The sequence below is a fragment of the Lissotriton helveticus genome, chromosome 3_1, assembly GCF_964261635.1.
Source record: "Lissotriton helveticus chromosome 3_1, aLisHel1.1, whole genome shotgun sequence".
In the NCBI taxonomy this organism is placed as follows: Eukaryota; Metazoa; Chordata; class Amphibia; order Caudata; family Salamandridae; genus Lissotriton; species Lissotriton helveticus.
In genome coordinates, this window is record NC_136061.1 from 1,174,064,212 (window position 1) to 1,174,084,827 (window position 20,616).

At 48.0% G+C, this 20,616-nt stretch overlaps 1 protein-coding gene across 1 annotated transcript in view; it reads right to left on the reverse strand.

Annotated features, from left to right (window-relative positions):
• Nucleotides 1-425: 425 nt before the first annotated feature.
• The window catches only part of VPS26B (VPS26 retromer complex component B), a 142,551-nt gene continuing 122,360 nt past the window's right edge, over nucleotides 426-20,616 (reverse strand). The window contains exon 6 of the mRNA XM_078681816.1: nucleotides 426-2,034. Coding sequence (XP_078537942.1) covers nucleotides 1,888-2,034 — 147 coding nt within the window. The 3' untranslated portion in view covers nucleotides 426-1,887. The remainder of the gene's footprint in view (nucleotides 2,035-20,616) is intronic.

A 20,616-nucleotide genomic window follows, 5' to 3' on the forward strand; every position in this document is an offset into this window, starting at 1 on the left:
ACACACATATATATACATATACACACACACACATATATATACATATACACACACACACACACACATACATATACACACACACACACACACATATATATATATACACACATATATATATATATATATATATATATACACACGCAAACATTCATTTATAAAGGGAGATATAATCCTATATTTATACCGGACAACAACAAAAAAATGAGACCAGATTATCAATAAGGTGACCCAACTAACCCTACAATCAGGAAACTGAAGTGCTGCTACCCAGGTAACTTTGGGCTTGTTAATGTCAATGTTCACCAGCTTTTACTAGAGAAAACCATAAAGCACTTCACTCAAGAGAGCATGTGAACTGCTGGGCATTCACTCTGGAAATACATGAACTCAAACTTACCATGGAATAGAGATAACTGAGTCAATCGGAGCATAAGAATGCCAGAAGTGGGCCATTTTAATCTGACAAAGTTAAAAAAAAATAAAAAGGAAACAAAATACAGTCATTAAAGAGACAAAGTGTAGACATAGAAAGACTGTGGTGGTACTAACCAGAGGATGTGCAGAGCTCACATTAGCAAGAACACTCTTCCCATATCCGGGAATCGAAATGGAACCTTCCTACTGGAATGCAGTTAATTAAAGTAGGATGGGACTTCTCAGTGATAATAAGTGGACATTTTAATCCCTGCCCAAAAAAAAAAAATTGGAAGAGGGGGGATTTCTTCTGAGAAGTGAAGATCCAGCAAGGACCTTTCTTCATGACATGAATCGGAGTATATAGATTTCAAATGTTCCTGCTTCCTCCTCATACAGGCTATTTCAATATCAAGGGTAGCAAAGCAGCAACGAAAACAAACTGAGTGTTAAGGAAAGAATCTCCTCAGTGAAATTAGTGGACATAGATTTAGTGCAGTGCCGCCCATGGCACATACAAATACTGGCAAAATAGTATACACAAAAGCAACTAATAGAAGCGACATGGTCAATACGATTCCGTTAATCTTCCACAGCAGCAACGGTTAAGGCTTTGTATACAAAAAGTGCACCCTCGGGCTACTAACTTTCTCCTTTTCTTACCACATACTCTTAGTTAACAGGTCAGTTGGCTCATCCCCAGCTATCAAAGTGTACAGGCACGCCCTTAGAAGGGCAGGCAGCAAAACCTCTCTATTGGGCTGGTACTTCAGGTTTGTGAGTAAAGTTGCAAGGAAACTCTGTATATCCAGCTTTGACCAACCCATGTAGGTAGGCAGCTATCTCACTTGGGCTTCTTGGGTCTTTTGCAAAAGGGTGGTGCAGATCATTGTCAGACTGTAGGAGGAAAGGGACATTCAAATCTTTTACACTGGAATAAACTGAGTGAAAGATCTAGACCAAGCCTTATTAGATCAGGCTGATAACGCAACAAGATACAACAGTCCAGCACAGGCACCCTCCCAACCATCTGCTACTTCAGATCACAAAGCACAGTTACTTGAAGCACAAAAAAGACTGAACGTTAGAAATGTCCTATTCAGCAGCTCAGACAACACCCCCCCATGCAAAAGAAATAAGAAATAGACAGTTTAAGGCTGCCTCACAAAGAAAGTCTGGCAGAAGAACAGCAGTTTCCCTTTTAAATAAATGGTGAACTGAAGTATTTTTCCTATTTAAAAACTTTCCTTCCAGTTGTGGAAGGAAAGACCATCAGATAAAAGCTTGAATCAGGCTAAATTAAATTGTGTCCAACAGTCTCTCCCAATGCTTTACTTCTTTCCGTTTAGAGCATAATTGAGTCAATATGGCCTCTGTACCTCTTTCCCTCCCACCCCACCCCCACAGAAAGGTCTTGGGTTTGTAAAGTTGGTGTTGCTGGTTAAGGTGCTCAGCAGTCCTCGTTATGTCATTTCACTCCTGCCCATCATCGTCCTTCGAAGCAGATGGCTGGGGCCTGCTCTCCAGGTGTGATGTCCCCTCAAATCGCTGCGAGGCAATTGCAGCCTGGTGAGACATGCTCTTCCGCACAATGTCTCCTTTCCGCCACAGGACTATCTCCTGCAAAGAGTAGGGAGATTGTTATCACTAGATTCAAGAGCTATGTTGTGAAAACAAAACCTAAACCATGTGCCACACTCTTGTTAAAAAAAATATAGCTCTGTAATGGTACAATAAGCTACCACTAGTCTTGCCACATCACGGACTGTAAAAGAAACAGTCAACCGCAGCGCTGTTACCAAGAAATCAAGCTAATATGCAGGGGCAGTTCTGGCACACACCCTTACATTTTTTACTATATTGCATTTTAGGAAAAATAATAAATGATACTTTTGGCCCAAGGCAGACGTGCAACAACAGTACCGAAAACACCAAGCAATCAACATGCACAAATATATGATTTATTGAGGATTTATAAAGCTCTAAATGCAACTTCAAACTTACTTCGGAGCACTGTAGAATTTAGAATATAAATTCAAAGTTATGGGTGTGAGAAGTTGGCCTGATATATAATGCTCACTAGTTCTAGTGATCACCTTGTATCAGTCCAAACAACCCTTATGGTGATTGGTTGTAAGTCAACCTTATAGACCAGCTATCCTAATGGTAGCATGGACAAAGCAGTCTTAGGCTAAACTCTTTTGGCATGTGAAGCCAGCTGTTTTACCACAATATAACCCCTTGAATACCAGATGAAAGGACACCACACAGGTTGTTATGAAAATAAACAATATATTTATTAATAACAACACCTCTGAACTCTTTATGAGGTCAGAGGGCTAAGCACATGACAATACTACAAGGGAAATACGAGTTCGCACAATATTTACACGTGTGCCTTAGGGGCACGACAAACCATATACTCAAAACAATGGAATGCGAGTAAAGAAAATACTGTAAGGAGATCCAGAGGCTGGAGGATCGCTGGGACTACGCTACGAACTAGGTAAGTAAGGAGCAGGAGGCCCACGGGACTCACGTGCAGAGTGGGAACTCTCACGCGGGATGCGTACCAACGTCTATGGATGCTACAGTTTAGAAAGTTACGGATTCCGGACGAACCCGGCTGGATGGAGGGAAAACAACAGTGGACCTGAACACTAGGATAGTGCACACAGACTTCAGCACCTAGGAGCTTTAGTTACCTAACCCACAGGCTGCGGGTGCATAGGGCTGAAGTTGCGTCGGGTTTGCTGCGTTGATCCCGGTGATGCCTGAAACAAGGAGTTGCTGGCAGGCAGCCAGATGGAGGAGTGCGGTGGTTCCAAGGATGAAACTGGAAGGAAGAAGTCCTGAAAGGGAAGGGGACAGAGTCTTGGTCACTAGCCAGTGACGGTGCTGGAACCAGGAGGGAACCAGGTGCTGTCGCCTCAGTCAGGTGAAGGAAGGGTCGCTGCTCTCTGTAGCTGCGCGGACCAGGAGCTGCTCTTCACGACCAGGCTGGAGGCACGAGCTGTCCCACGTAGTCTGCTGCTGTCGGCGGTGTCGGATCGTCGATCTGGACAACAGGCCTTGGCTAATGCAAGCCACGCGGTGCAACAAAGATGGCGTCTGGTGTGGACCAGGAGGGTCCGGGGTGCTTCTCGTTCACAGGGAAGCAAGGGCCAGTCTGGGGGACCAGACTAGCAGTGTTGGATTCTTCGGATCGTCGTCTCAGAGGTCACGAGCCAGCCGGCAAGTGACCAGACAACCGGAGATGCAGCAACCAGGCAAAAGGGCCCCACGCAGATCACGTGGATGCTGGGGGGCTGGTCTTTGGTGCAGGAGCTGCGTCGGTGTGGGGCTTCTCAGTCCCCAGTGCACTCACTCGAGGGTCCCTCGGGGGTCGTGCTGGAAGCGCTGTGTAGGTTTCTTCAAGATGGCCGTCTCCACGTTGCTCGTCGCACCCACGGGTCCCAGCTGTGCTGTGGATGTGGGTAGAGGTCAGAGAGGTCTGGAGGTCCGGGTCTTGTCGAGCTGGATCGTCGGATTCCGGGATGGAAGGACTTTGCAGCAAACCGCACAGGAGCTTGATGGTGCCTGCGAAGCAGGATGGTCACTCCCTGACCATAGGGGAGATTCTTCAGTCTTCTGGTGTCCAGGAGGTCGAAGGTCAAGAGTTCTTCGTGGAAGTTGTCAAGAGTAATCTAATCTGGAATGGGACCAGCTCCTACCTTTATTCAGCTAAAGGGGGCTGCACTACGACTAGGTCCCTCCCCTGGGTGGGACCAGGAAGGGGGGTGGTTACACTCCCTTTCCTTTGTCCGGTTTCCCGCTGGGGCTGGAGTGCCCCAGCAACTGGTTGGAACCGGTGTATGCACAGGGCACCTTGTGTGCCCCAGGCATGTCTCATTCCTTTCAGCCTGGGCCTCCCAAGGCAGGAAACCCTTTGTCCAAGCCTCCCTTGCTGGAAGGACTCCCAGCAGCAGGAGGTCAGACTTGTGTCTGTGGTGGCAGCATCCATTTTGTGATGCCAAGGCTCGAGTTAACTTTAACCGGGGTTCACAGTTACATGCATGTCGTGTCCCACTAGAAGGGTGGAATGCTACCCCCGTCGCCAGAATTGGCGAGGGGGTAGTATTCCAATTCGTATGACACCTTACTCGACATGTTTTGATAATGCTATGCCAAAGTTAGCATTTAACCGCGAGGATTATAATGCACTTAAGAGTATATGGTATAGCGTTATCATGGAACAGCTATTAGGACTTGGTTCCGCAAGCTGCAAACGGGCTCAGCTCATGCCAGAGCACCATCTCACATAATTCCAAGCACTCTGCCTTCAGGATTGATAAGGCCTTCCATAGGAGTGACTGATAGGAATATATGTGTCCATTTTAGGTTTAGATATAGGGAACTATATCTAAAGCAAAGGGTGTTTACACCAGCTTGCCCCAGCTGTCGTGCAGCCAGTTGTGTCAGTTTTGGATGGCCAGCCAGGGGTGGCATAATACATGCTGCAGCCCTTGGTAGGCCCTGGGTACACCTATGCCCTGGATACCTATGGTATACTGTACAGGGGCTGATAAGGTGGCCCAGTACCAATTGGTAAATGCACCTAGGGTATATGGTTGTAATTTTAGAGAGAGAACAGCTAGGCTGTGGGTCTGATTAGCAGGCCCACAGCCAGGGAAAGTCGTAAACCAGTGAAGCAAAAAGCAAACATCTGGGGTGGCCATGGGATTGCAGACCCCACTCTCCTACAATGGGTAGCAAAAGTCCACCGAATGCAGGGTTGCTGCTTAGTGATCCACCTGCTCAGTAATAAATATGATAAGAAAAAACAAACAACAAGTTACTTACCTCCTGTAACGCTTTTTCTCGTAGATACAGTATCTGCCTATGGATTCCTCCCCTTATAATTACCCCCATGTGCAGCATTCCACTGAAACCTTTCTCCATAGCTCTCCCACGTAGAAGAGGATGGCACAATGGAATGGCTAAGCTTGCGACTCCACATGACTTCATTGGGGCTATAAGAAGACCTAGTTGGCTTGCCTACATCAGTTCCACCCATTTTTTTTCTGTGCCTTCGAGGCAAACTGGTGATCCAACCACATTTCCATAAGTATACACAACCAATTAAAACTGGAAATTCTAAAACGGATATTTCCTAGTGACCAGTATCACATCGATAAACTACATAATAATTTTTCGGTATAAACAGGCAGACAACAGGGAGGCGGGTGGGTTCAGAAGGTACTGAAGGTAAGTAACTTGTTTATCTGATGGATACATCTGCCTCTGGATTCCTCACCTTTTGAATTGAATCCCCAAGCAGTCCAGTTCCTGGCGGAGTGTGCCTGCCTAAACTATACCAAAAAATCTTGTAGCACAGAAAGTGCAAAGTGTCCGTCTCTCCTAACCTCGGAGTCTAAGCAATAATGCTACGCGAAAGAGGGGAGGGAGGCACAAGTTGCCGCCTTAAATATGTCTACAACAGGGCCACCTCTAGCTAAAGCCGAAGATGACCACTTTGCTCTGGTGGAACGAGATGGAATCCTTCAGGAGGTTCCTTCTTGGCCAAGGCATAGCAGATCTTGATGGAGAGGATGATCCACCTAGACAGCGTTCTTTTGTGGACAGCCTTGCCCTTCATCTTGCCCACATATCCAATGAAGAGTTGGTCCTCCAACCTGAAGTCTTTAGCCCTGTCCATGTAGAAGCTGACCGCCCTCTTCGGGTCCAAGTGGTGAAGTCTCTCCTCCTCCTTAGAAAGGGGAGGATAGAGTGATAGATTTCCCTAGGTGGAAAGGAGTGACTACCTTGTGCAGGAAAGCAGCTCTGAGCCATCTTATCGCATGAAATGAGGTAAATGAAGACTTGGAGCTAAGAGCCTGCAGCTCACTCACCTACCTAATGGAAGTGATTGTGATCAGAAATATTGTCTTAAATTCTAAGAATCTCAAGGGACAACTATGCAATGGTTCAAAGACAGACACCATCAAGAAGGCATGATAGAGGGAGTGGGAGGAAGCCTATTGGTGAGACCCTTAATGAATCTCATAACTATCGGAGATTTAAATAAAGAGGATGGATCTAGCAAACAGATAAAAGCCGGGAACGCATACAAGTAGCCTTTAACCATAGCTACTGCACAACCCTGTTGTGCTAGGGAAAGAGAGAAACTCAGGATATCAGACAAATGGGTTCGCAAGGGATCAACCGATTTCTCTTCACAGCATTTTACAAATTTACCAGAATATAAAGATTTTGTGGAGTGTCTTCTGGCTGATATTCACCACGTCCGGCGGGAGAGGGAAAGAGCTCAGGTTGCCCTGTTCAATCTCCAGGCATGAAGGTACAGGCTATGGAGGAGAGGGTGTAGAACGTGGGACTGCGAGAGAAGGTCAGCCCTGAGTGGGAGATGGAGCGAAGGGTGCGACGAGAGGTACATTTGGTCTGTGTACCACACCCTTCTTGGCCAATCCGGGGAAATCAAAATGACTTGGGCCCGGTCTTGGCGAATCTTTCTCAGAACTCGAGGAATCAATGGTATGGGAGGTAACGCGTGAAGAAGCTTTGAGCCCCAATCGAACTGAAACGCGTCCCTCAACAGTCCCCACATCAGATACTGGAGACTGCAGAACGACTGACAGTACGTGTTCTTGTGAGTAGCAAACAGGTCCAAACGACAAAACCCCCATATTTTGATAATATGAGATGGATAACCTCCGGATGGAGACGCCACTCATGATCGGCAGAGTACTGCCGGCAGATTGTCCGCAAGCACATTCAGCACTCCTGCCATATGATTCTCATTCACGCAAATCTGCTGGTCCTGAACCCAGGACTAGAGTCACAGAGCCTCTCTACAGAGACGATACGACCCTACTCCTCACGGTTGGTTTATGTACCACATCGCTGTAGTGTTGTCTGTCAGGACCTGAATAGACTGACAGCGAAGGGAGGAAAGAAAGGCCTTGAGAGCCAAACGTATTGCCTGTAATTCCAGAAGACTGAAGTGAAACAATCTTTCCTTGGGAGGCCAAAGGCCTTTGAGCTCCAGATCCCTCAGATGAGCTCCCCATCCCAGAGGGTAGGCATCCATTATCACTGTGGCCACCGGAGAAGTTTGAAATGGTTTACTGTTAGATCTGGCACCTTGGCGTGAGTCTCCCTTCCACTTTTTGCTGATGTGCCTCATGTGTTTTGCTGGTGTTAGCTACTCAGGGCACTGTGCCACTGCCAATCAGTGCCACAGTGCAAGTGCTCCCTATGAAAAGGGTATACATTGATTGGTTTCCATGATTGGCTTATCTGGTTTACTGTCAGACCCCAGTAAAGTGCACCAGGAGTGCCAGGGCTTGTAAATACAAATGCTGCTGGTGGGCTTGCAGCACTGGTTGTGCCACCCACAGAAGCGGCCTAGTAAAATGTGTCTAAGGTCTACCATTGCAGAACTTGCGTGCAGTCTGGTACTGTCTGGCTGGCTGGGCAAGTGCACACACTTGCCAGCCCTTAAATCTTCCCTTTACTTCATGTGAGTCACCCCTAAGGTAGGCACAAGGGCAGGGTGCATTGTAAGCATAAGGTAGGACAAGCCCTGATGTGTGTGGCATGTCCGAATAGTGAATTACAGCCATTTTCGTTTTTTCACTATTGTAAGGCTACCTGAGCCAGAATGGGCTGCTGGAATTATTGCACACTATAATCCCAGCAGGCTCAGGGAACATGGTAGAAAGTCAAGTTTAGTATGCCTGAACTCAGAATAATAAAATACATCTTTTAGTAAAGTTTATTTTAATATCCTGTGTTTGCAAATACCACTTTTAGAAAGCAGGTATTTGCTTGCCTAACCATTTCAGCCCGCCTCTGCTAGGATGTGTATCTGCTGTCTGGGGTTTCTGTGAGTGACAGGGCTGGGGCTGACAGGTGGCGAATACACCAGGATGGGTGGGTGGAGTGCCCCTGGACTCTGAATAGGGCTGTGCTCTGCCACCTCAATGCTGGCTCCGCCCCCTGGGGAGCGGCTGATGTCTCTGCCCTGCACCTTGTGAAGAGAGAGGGGAAGACTGTCAACAGAGTGCTCCTGGACTGTACTTGTCACCACAATGCTGGCTCCATCTCCTGCGGAGCGTCTGATGTCCCTGCCCTGCTCACTGAAAGGCGAAGCCAGAGTCTGCAAAACAAAGTGCTCAAGGGCTGAACCGGATTTGGCAAAGGCCCCCTGGCCTGAAAGAATAAAGGATTTTGAGTATAAAGGGAGGAGCCCTGCTCCTAAAAAAAAATAATCAGATCCTGTTTGCGCAAAGAAGAAACTCTGCCCGAAGAGAAGGACCTGGGAAAGCTGCATGGAGGACTACTGTCTCTAGCCTGAGAGACTGGCCTGTGGTGGCTGCCTTGCTGCAAGAAGGAGAGGAGAAGAAGCCTGAAGTGACTTTTTTTATTTCAACTTGTGCAATCTCTGACAAAGATCTCCAAGGGCTTGCGTGTGAGCCTGCCTCCTGAACTGCACCCCAGGAACATTGGGCTCTACCCCCTTGAAGGAAAAGCTGTGGATGGTGCTGCCTGACCCTGCAGCTCCTCCCGAGGAAAGCGGAGTGCCTTTTGACCCTTCGTCGCGCACTCTGAAGAGCCTGTGCACCCCTGTCCCGCCGAGCAACGCGACTTCTGCTTAGTCGCGCCGCAGTTTGCAAAGTAAGGACCAGCCCTGCCTGGCCCGAGCACCGTGACGGTTGCTCCCTCCGAGCCGTAGCTCGCAACGCAAGAACGGATCCGTCCGGTCCGAGCACAGCGAGACCCTGTGGCACCCGAGCCGTAGCTCGCAACGTAAAGACTGACTTTTGCCAAGGTTCGCTTCCCCCTGTGTCGCGTCCTGTTGAACGCGCCCCGCTGCTGTGACTGAACAGCTGCAGTGCGTGGTGCGGTTGGTGGCCGTCCCGTACCTTGGGATCGCACCGCACCTTGCATCACCGTCCGCCACTACCCCCCTTCAGGATCGAAGCGTACGCTGCATCCAAAGCCTGCCCCTACAACACATCGCTGCCCCGAGAGCAACGTGACTGCTGAGCCCTCGAGCCGTAGCTCGCACCGCACCAGGAAGGCACCGCGACGTGGAACGCCCGGCCCCTGCACCGTCCCCATCGAACTCTCAAGACCCCCAAGGTACTGTGTCACATGTCGTATTGTGCGCTGCACCCCGGACTAAAGTGTCCACGAGGAGCGCACCATCTTGAAGGACTTTGTTCATCAACGCGGTACGAGTCGCACAGGAGTGCTACGACTCTGCCCCCCCCCCTGTGTAAACCGGCCGCGCCGTACGCATCGTACCGCGAGGCGTGTGAGACTTAGCGAGGCCTTTCTCTACAAACCGCACGAAGCGTACAGGAGCGCTACGAAGCGCACAGCATTGAAAAACCTTGCCAAAAAGAACTGAATATCGCCTTGAATATTGTGGAACCTTTGCTAAGTTATTGGAACTTGTAAACTAAGCCTACTTAAGCCTGAATATAAAATAGCATATTTTTACAGAATACCAGCCTTGTGTCTATCTGTGGTGTTTCAAGTGATTACTGTGTGTATTATTACAAATGCTTAACGTTACATGCTCTGGGGTTTAGCCTTGCCTGCTCGCGCCACGCCGCCTAGATGGTGAGCAGGGGTTATTTCTAGGAGTAGTCCTTTGCCCTGACTAGAGGAGAGGGTCCCTGCTTGTCACAAGTGCACACCTGTGCCAACCAGAGACCCCCAATTCTAACATTTACTTTGAGACAGGTTGGCAAAAACAATCCACCATACAGCTCTGCTGCGGTGTCTCTGGAGATTATGACCACCTTCTTGAGCTCTCTGTTGTGTTGAAACCATTGCCCGAGGAGGCATCACTGGAGGGCCCTTGTGCCGGCGTTCTTGGTTGACCAACAGTATGAAGGAAGCTAACAGATCGGCAGGCGTAAGATCCTCCGCACTAGAACAGCCACTCCCTTCTGAAAAAGTGAAATCATAACCTGGATGTCCTGAATCCTCTGCGGAAACGGGAAGGCCCGACGCACAGTAGTGTCCAGTACTGCCCATATGAACAGGATGCAGTGAGAGGGAACCAGGTGAGATTTGGGTAGGTTTATAGAAAAACTCAAGTTGAACAACAGTCTCTTGCAAATGAAGCTACACCATCTGTGGTGACTTTGCTTTGAGCAGCCAGTCGTCCAGATAGGGGAAAACAGAAGCCACGACCTTCTGAGATGTGCTGCTACCACCGTGATCACCTTTGTGAAGGCCCGAGGTGCTGAAGTAAGATCAAACGGAAAGACCGCAAACTGGTAGTGTTGGGAGTCCTCTGTAAAACTTTTGATGCGACTCTAGGATAGGAATGTGAAAATATGCATCCTGCAAATCAATCAAGACCATCCAATCTTTCTGCTGCAATGCCAGAAGAACCTGAGCTAGGGTCAAAATCTTGAACTTTTCCTATTTAACGTAAGAATTCAAGTCCCTGAGGTCTAGGATCAGCCTCAAATGACCGTCCTTTTTGAGAATCGGGAAGTACTGGGAGTAGCATCCCTGACCCCTTTCCAGCTCCGGAACCAACTCTACTGCACCTTCCTGAAGTAAAGACAGTACTCCTGTTGTAGTATCAACAGGTGCTCCTCTGAGCACCAACCCTGTTGTGGGGAGAAAGGAGGGGCATACCCAATTTCCATGATATCCAACACCCAGGAATCTGAAGTAACAGATCTCCAACTTCGTAGAAAATGGGACACCTGTCCTCCCATGGAACTAACATGCTCTAGGATGGAGGATCTAGAGCTGCTTTGGAGTTGGAGGGGCAGGAGAGGAGGAAACTTGCTCCCGAACTGTGCCTCACACATGACCTCTACCTTTTCCTCTGTATAACCTATACAGAGGGTTTGCCTGTTGCTGCTAATGCGACTGCTGCTGCTGTTTGACACAAAATAAATAAGTCAAACCCTCGAAATCTGCGGTACCTGAAACCTCTGGGCTGGGAAACAACTCCCAGGGCCACATTATATCTCCTGGCTACTGATCCGGACACTGCAAGAGCAGACATTGCTTCTGCACACCTGTAAAATGGGTTCAGTCGAAGCCTCATTAAAAAGTAGTAGAGGTTCCGAAACAGAAGACTGGGAATGGAGCACTTCTGTCAAAATCCAGCAGATTCACAGCTTTCCTTATTACAAAGTGATGAGAGGAAACCTTCTGCATTGGAAGGCCTTTTGGTGAAAAGAGCTCCCATTCAGGTGATGTGTCCAGTCTGCCAGCCTCCGGTAGGCCCTCAAACTCCTGCACAGGGTTAACAATTTCACCCTACTCGGCCTCCTCCAGCTGCTCCTGATATTCTTCTTCCTCCAGCAGCCTTTGTGCTTCCCTCCTTCTTGGGACTGGTGTCAGTGGCACCAGACGCAGCACCAGTGACTTCAAGGACCAGCGTCGATGAAGGCTCCATAGGAACGTCTTAGATGTCGGACGAGGCAGAGTCCGAGCCATCCAATAGCAGTTTTCCATTCAGGCACTGCACCGGCATTGAGAACCTCGGCGTCGGGAGAGGCCAATTCCCTGGAGCCATTGGCATGAAAGGTGCATGTGAGAAGTGAGGTGGCAAACCTCCAATGCAGTAAGAAAGCAGTCCCATGGGGCCAACCGGCGCACCAGCAGGGTTAACCGCTCTGGCAAACATGCCAAACATTGCATTGAGGAAATGAGACGGATTTGTACCTGGCGCCTTAAAGGCTTGATATCCTGGATCTGGCACTGCCGGTTCAGAGACCGCTCGAGGATGCAGTCTAACTGGCTCCAGTTGCGGCACGGAGACCCTGGAGCCGGGCGTGGAGTGGGCGCCAGTGAGACTCTAGGAGACTGGGCCAGAGTCACCTGAGGTGAAGGGGATTCATCCTTCGACGACCGACGTCTGAACCATGGCATGCTTTCTTGATGACTTTGAGATAAGCGGAGTCGACGACTTGGATTTGGATCTCTACCTCCTCCAGCTTCTTCACCTTGGCCATAAACAGCTTGGCCTCCCTCTCTTTTAGGGTCTTCGGATTCATGCGCCTGCATGACAAACACCCCTTAACGTCGTGGCCCTAGGAGAGGCACCATAAACAATCCTCATAGAGGTCAGTAATTGACATATGACCCCCCACATTCCCTGCAAAGCTTAAACCTGGACTTCCTCTGGGGAGCCATGAGACTGCTACAACTACAGGCAGAACCTGCAACAAAAAAGCTTCCAAAAATGGAGAGCCCTGGAAAAAAACGTTATGCGTTGATGGCATAACCAAAGTAAAAGCATTGGAAATGCAATAGGTCTCACATTTGTTGGAGTTGGAGCTATTGGCATTATAAATTCAAATGTTTTTTTACCTATGTAATAGATATGCCCTCCCCACCTTAATAAAATAAAGAACTCAATTTCTTTTTTTATGCAGAACACCTGCAATGATACCGTCGAGCTGGGAGTGAAAATGGTAGTTACTACTCCACCTTAAAACGAGGTGGTGTTGTGAGGGTGCAGTACCACAGGCTGTCCCTATTTGACCCTTGGGACCTCAATTGGCCACATATGGTACTGCACCCTGTAACATGGCTAGGCAAAGGATATGGCGCAGCAGTGAGAGCTGCCGACTGGTGAGCTGTGGATCTGTGTTTGAGTCTGCTGTCCAGCTCAATATTCTGTGATAATGGGCTGATTACTTTACCCCCGAGCCCATGGCTAGGTGTGCTATATAAATAAAAGTGTTTTTAAAGAAAAAAAAAAGCAAAACAGCAGTGGCATAAAGGGTAGTGGGGGCCTGCGAACGGTGTTGTGAGAGGGGTAAGGGGGAGGCACAGGAGATGAAGCGACAGCAAGCAAATAATGCGACCGAAGTTTCATTATGCAAATAAGCAAAAACGTTAACTAGCAAAGAGACAGGCCAACTTTAAAAACAACAATGTGTTCTCTTTAAGTATAAATAACCTGAACCGTAACAACACATGTAAGATGTCAGTCCTCATGGGAGGATACAAAATTCCAAAAAGAGGGACTACTAAGTGCATTCACCAAATGAAAAGCCAGGATTTCCAAAGGACAACAACTGGAACCAATGAAAACAATGGGCGTTTTTTCAAGCCCATATCCTAGATGTGGTACAAAAGGGGGTGGTGATGGACGGAGCATCCGAACCAATCAAACACTCACACCCAGTCAAAAGATCTGGGTTGAATCCATCACCGTTCTTTAGCCCACTCTGCCACCCCAGTTCCGACATGGCTATATGCAAATCAGTCTGACCCTGTGCCTCATGGGAACAGTCCAGCCCGAACTGCCAAGCCATGCCTTCCCTGGACCGGAAACAAGCTTCCGAGGACCGGTTTCTGGCATTACAGCCGTCTTCAGCCCGGCTTGCTGGAATCCAGTGGCAAAGTGAGCAAGGGACTCACGTCTGAGCATACCCTGCCACACTTATGGCGGCCAAAAGCGGTACAAAAGGGGGTGGTGATGGACGGAGCATCCAAACCAATCAAACACTCACACCCAGTCAAACGATCTGGGTTGAATCCATCACCGTTCTTTAGCCCACTCTGCCACCCCAGTTCAGACATGGCTATATGCAAATCAGTCTGACCCTGTGCCTCATGGGAACAGTCCAGCCCGAACTGCCAAGCCATGCCTTCCCTGGACCGGAAACACGCTTCCGAGGACCGGTTTCTGGCATTACAGCCGTCTTCAGCCCGGCTTGCTTGAATCCAGTGGCAAAGTGAGCAAGGGACTCACATCTGAGCATACCCTGCCACACTTATGGCGGCCAAAAGCGGTACAAAAGGGGGTGGTGATGGACGGAGCATCCGAACCAATCAAACACTCGCACCCAGTCAAACGATCTGGGTTGAATCCATCACCGTTCTTTAGCCCACTCTGCCACCCCAGTTCAGACATGGCTATATGCACATCAGTCTGACCCTGTGCCTCATGGGAACAGTCCAGCCCGAACTGTCAAGCCATGCCTTCCCTGGACCGGAAACAAGCTTCCGAGGACCGGTTTCTGGCATTACAGCCGGCTTCAGCCCGGCTTGCTTGAATCCAGTGGCAAAGTGAGCAAGGGACTCACGTCTGAGCATACCCTGCCACACTTATGGCAGCCAAAAGCGGTACAAAAGGGGGTGGTGATGGACGGAGCATCCGAACCAATCAAACACTCGCACCCAGTCAAAAGATCTGGGTTGAATCCATCACCGTTCTTTAGCCCACTCTGCCACCCCAGTTCAGACATGGCTATATGCAAATCAGTCTGACCCTGTGCCTCATGGGAACAGTCCAGCCCGAACTGCCAAGCCATGCCTTCCCTGGACCGGAAACAAGCTTCCGAGGACCGGTTTCTGGCATTACAGCCGTCTTCAGCCCGGCTTGCTTGAATCCAGTGGCAAAGTGAGCAAGGGACTCACGTCTGAGCATACCCTGCCACACTTATGGCGGCCAAAAGCGGTACAAGATGCAGCATGGATCGAAGTGGCAGCGCAAGCACTGCCTAGGCGAGGCCTAAAAAGTGACTAGATCTATTCTACTCCTCCCTAATCACTCATTTATCATTGCTGTTTATACAGCTTACTTTTACGAAGCACATTGTTTTAAATGGCACAGCATATTAAGCATCTTTCCATCACCCTTCACGGATCTAAACACTCAATTGTCATGTGAAAGCACAATTAAATCAAACCTTGCACACGTTTGGGAGCCTTCTTCAGAGTTTATATGGAACTGGGAACTAAATGCTAGATGAGCTCATGTCAAGAATTTTTCGGTTGGAGGCTTACCTGTCTGATAGAAGGACATGGCCTTCAAGGGCTCTGGCACAGCTCCATTCCCCAAGGCTGCAATTAGCAGCTGAGGGACAATGGACTGTCAACATCATTTAACTGTAAACAGTTTGGCATCTGTGGTTCTAATTATATGGTATGCAGAGGAACACAAGAATGAGAACGTTAAAGAAAACGCAGCTTTCACAGGAACGTCTCGGTGTCCCCAAAATGGTACAGGCATCAATTATGACCGAAGGAAGCAGAGTTGAGCAAATTATAGTAAGCAACCAACCAACCAAGGGGATAGGAGATTGGCCTATCACTAAGAGCAGTGAACGGTTGTCCACAATGATATCATCAGGGGATATTTGACCCATGCTCAAAATGGGCACCAAGTCATGTCTGGAGCAAGTACTAGACCCCCTGCTCTGCCCCCATGATAGCTAAAGTGGATGCTGCTTTGCTCCACGAGTAAAGGTAAAAAGGGAGAAACACTATTGTGCCAAAGAAAGAAGCAAATGAGAGGAATTCATTTTTACCTCAAGAGTTTTGCCTCAACTTGAGATGGGTTTGTGGACTTTTATGCTAGAGGAGTTTAGAAGTAGCCCTTATGTTGTCTGCAGGACCTTACACCCCCCCCCCCCCCCCCACCCCCCCTACCATAAAACTGCAAGCTTCCTTTAAACGTGGAAAGCCGTTGTTAATTATTTTCAGATAATCTACTGAGATGGTCAATATTATCTAAATATTAATATTTGATGGGACAACATAACGTTTTCAACCGGTCATAGCAAAGTCTGTGTTAGCCAAATATCCATATTCAGAAACTACTGATTTTACCTCACCATTTGCCGCAGCGAGGCAATCATATAGGGTACACTTTTATTTCTGACAGACGTAGCATTTAGCTATTTTTTGCCACAATGCTTTAAATGAAGAATGTTTGTATAAGTAAAATTTGGCAACATGCAGGTGGATGGAGCATACAGGCAGCTGTTTCATTGTTTGTTCATTATATTTCAAAGAAGAAAAAAAAAACAGCTACAACCAAAATCTTGGTTTAAAAACAAATAAAAAAAAAAAAAAGGATGCAAATTTCCAACTGAAGGATGAATTTTCTGATGTGCCCTTTCCAAGTTACTTTTCACAATGCATGATTCAAAATACATACTTAGTGGTATTGCCAATGCGCATTAGCAGAATCAGATCAAAGAGTAAAACCAATGTTAATGAGAATTGAACATATTCAATTCTAAAAGTATCGGACTGTGAATTGAACAATTCTGTCAAAACAGTGGTATTTAGAACGTCTCAATCACCCCTGTTCTCTCATTCACACTATTTTCCTCTGCAGTTTCTCACTATTAGCCACAATACAGGGCTGAAGACTGTGGAGCACTGTGCTGACTGTAGGCAGGCTGAGCCTGGTGCTTGCCTGGGAAGAACCCTGCTCTTTGACTTAACTTCTGGTGTGGCTGTAGTGCTGTCTGGTAAGGCTGCTCCACTGTAAGACCAGCTCAGTCTGGCTGTTGGCTGCTGATGGCGTGGTCCTGCTGGTAGGCAGGTTCGGCTCCCCTTGCCTCTCTCAGTCTCAGGTCAACTTGTCAGGGCAAAGGCTAGCTGGTCAGCCGGTAGGGTGAGACAGCACCCCCTAACACAAGTGACCAGAGTGCTGGTGGGGAGTTCAAAAGCTTCACAAGTAGTCATTCATTAGAGGTGGGGGCAAGCCAACACATTAATAAGCAAGACAAGCTAGAACCAAGGCTCAGCTCTGGCTCAAAGAGGCCATGCTCGAGCCGAGCCTTGAAAATGTTTGACAGATAATTTATGCAACAAACATGTTCAAATATGATGCAATCTCATCACAATCCAAAAAAAGTGTATTCTTTTAAACATTTAAATGCATTTCACCCAAGTACGCCAGATTATATTTTTGCATTAACAAGTATTTATTAAAAACTACGTTTTAAAACATATACTGAGCAAAACTGCTGCCCTGACTCCGATGACAATGCTATTAGGGAACTAAGAGGAAAGTCTGTCGTCATGTGTACCCTAAATATTTGACCTAGACTTTTATTAAGTCTCACGCCTAGCGGTGCACTGCGCAGGGGGTGAAAAACAGGGAATGTGAGGTAACCTAGGAATCGCACATGCTTGTGCGTGTGCTTTTCCTGAGCTCCCCATTGGCTTTTGGGTGCGTCTTATTGTAAAAGACTGTACGCAATTGGCCCGAGGCGTGCGCATAGCTCCTCCCACGGCCTATTGGTGTCTATTACGCGCACCAAGCGCGTAATAGACACCAATAGGCCATGGGAGGAGCTATGATCGTGCCCAGACACAGGCGTGCGAGGCATACCACTTGCGGGCTTGTTTCAATAGCGATCACTTTCGCTTTCAGTCCCGCTTTTCAGAGAAAGCCGTCTCTACATGGCTTGTAACGCCCCTACTGGTTTTCATTATTGTCGGTTTACAGTCGCGTAAATGCCTTGTTTTAGATAACAAGCCTATCTCACATTTCACTCTCTTGAAAAATCGAGGTTCCTGATATTTGAGAGCGTGCGAGCGACAACGGGAGCTCCGTTTTGCTTGTTAGATGAGCTTGCCTCGGGGTACATCCCGCCCACTCCTTCAAGAGCACCAGCATGGGCCTGCCGCAGCCTCCCCCGGGTCTGACCATTGGCTCACTTCCGGAATCCGCGTGGTTTGGATTGCACAACCGCCGATGTATTTACTAATCCTGTGGTCAGAGGAACAGCGCCAGGACAACGTGCTCGACACCGCCTCTTGTTGTAACTCGTTATGAGTCTCTACATTTTGACCCTTTATTTTAATCTACATATGTATGTGCGTGTATAGAGAGACTATGTTTGTGTTGCATGTGTGTGTGCACATTTGTTTGTGCATGTATGTGTGTGTAGAGTATGTTTGTGTTGCATGCATGTGCATGTGAGTGTGCGTGTGTATAGAGTATGTTTGTGTTACATTTTTGTGTGCATGTGTGTGTATAGAGACAGCATGTTTGTCGCATATGTGTGTGTTTATAGAGCGAGAGTGTTTGTTACATGCTTGCGTGAGTGCGTGTAGAGAGAGTATGTTTGTGTCACATGCTTGTGTGCATGTGTGTGTGCGCGCGTGTGTGTAGAGAACATGTTTGTGTTGCATATATGTGTGTGTATAGAGACAGCATGTTTGTGTCGCATGTGTGTGTTTACAGAGCGAGTGTCTTTGTGTCACATGTTTGTGTGTGTGTGTGTATAGAGTATGTTTGAATCGCCTGCGGCCCCGCTGAGTGACTTCCGCATCCTTGTAAACAGGGGCTGGGCGCAGGAAACAGGCGCTCAGATGAACACAGCAAACATCCTGCCAGGAAGCAGCAGCGCCTCAAAGTACAACTGGCTGGAACAGCATCAGCAGAAAACGGGCTTATTTATAATTGCTAGCATTAACTCGATGATCGGTGTCTGTTTTTGTAACTGGCTGTTTTTTTTAATGCTGGTAATTTTTTTTTTACAACTTTATGTGCTTAGTGCCTTGAATTCGTTGGGAAGGTACAAGTGGTCCGGCTCAAAAACAAGATTAACGCTGGATTCCTAGCTGAGAGTAAGGCGCTTTGTTCTCATCTTCTCTCGGGGCGTTCACATCGGGTTTCGAGTATCGTTTATGGGTGGAGGCGCCAGCGCTGGTGTCTAACCAGGCCCAATATACCTTGTTTTGAGTTCAGGCGCTACGTGCTTATACGGGTTCATTAATCATGAATTAAGCTGTCTTTGGTTCCGTTTACCTCCTCTTTTCCACCAGGTCACCACCCGCAGCTCTCACCAGTCTCCTGTTACACCGACAGGTTTTGACTTGTCACCATGCACAGGTCACGTCTTGTTTTATTAATTATTTACCTCATCCAGGTCTAATGGTATTGATCAGGTGAGATAATTGTCCCCCCACACACATTCCTGTTCACTCATACAACCCAAGTATTAATCTCCAAGTGAAACACACTATCTTGTTCTCCTTCGGTCTGCTTCTCCTCCCAGTGCCAGCCTCCTGTTGGCCAATGGACGTTTAAAAGACTTCATTAAATCCAGTCAAATTGCAAACAGCAAGCAGAAAATGTTCCGTGGCTTTAAAGGAGGTAGAAATAAGCACACTAGACAGGTCCCCCTGTTTCCTGTCTTCCAATGTGTCTAAATCTGTAAATCCCAGCGCTATATAGGGCTTTCATTCCCCTGACTCGCATGTCTGTGAGCCTTTGCTGAAATCCTCCAAGCTCACCGCTAGGACTGCTCCCTCGACGGTGCCCGGGCCATGGTCTTCTGGCCTCGCCTCTCCGAGTGCCAAGGAAATGTTATTCTACCTCCCAACCAGGCGCCCTGCCCTCCGCAGTGCTAGGCAGATGCTCAAGCTGGCGTCAGCGGAAGAGCCACAATAACAGCTGAGCCAGGCAGGCCAGTGCTGCGGTGTGGCCTGGGGAGTCCAAAAGCCTCCTGCGCCCCCACCTCCACTGCTTGGAATCACCCATTGATGGTCATGGCTTGCCCCCCCTGGCCCCTGTCACACTCTGCGCCCTGGCCACTCGCTCCTCAGGCCTCTTTCTGCAAGAGATGGAAGACCCACCCTGCGCAACGCGAGTGTTTGCTCAAGGAGCACCGATGCAACAGGGGCCCTGTTAACCATTAACCACTGCCATGAATCAAATAATGCTTGCCATGCCTGCTCGTTAACGTGCTTTTAATATAGGTTTGCAAATATTCATTTCTCCTTCTGCGTCTACTTTTTTTCTTTTCTACCTTTTCCTTTCACCCCATTTTAATTATTTTAACCAAGAGGTCGATTCTCTGGAACTATTGAATTAGGCCTGTTTGCCGGTACTTCTATTACTTTCAATCCCAGCACTGGGCAATTTGTTTTCAAAATACAGAATTGTCTTACAAGGCAGAAGCCTCTATTATAAATACAGCAGCAAAAAGAACATAATTCCAAGAAAACAGAAGGCAATGACCTTGTCTTTCTGATTATCCATGTATACCATGAGTCACCAGCCAATGACCGATCAGCTCTCCGTCCACGCATGAAGGCCCTCCTGCCTGCCCGCACTCTAATGCTTCTATGGAAATCCTGGGCTTCCTCCATTATTGTCAGCCGGCTGATATGTAGTTATATTGTTGTGAATGCCGTTGGCTTCCTCGCAATATATGTCCATGATGCTCATAGGAGCACTGGCAGCTATGTGTTTCATATGATGTGCGTTGGAGTGGACGTGGTGTGTAGGAAGGCAGTGTCTGCAACGGTGACTGAATTTTGCTGCACAGATTGAAAAATCCCAATTGCTGGAGTTTCCAGGCTAGGTGCCACTAGATTTACAGCACATTAAATGTACCCTTATTTTTATCCAACAGTTGGATCTTTTTAGTCTTTGTGCAGGTGTCG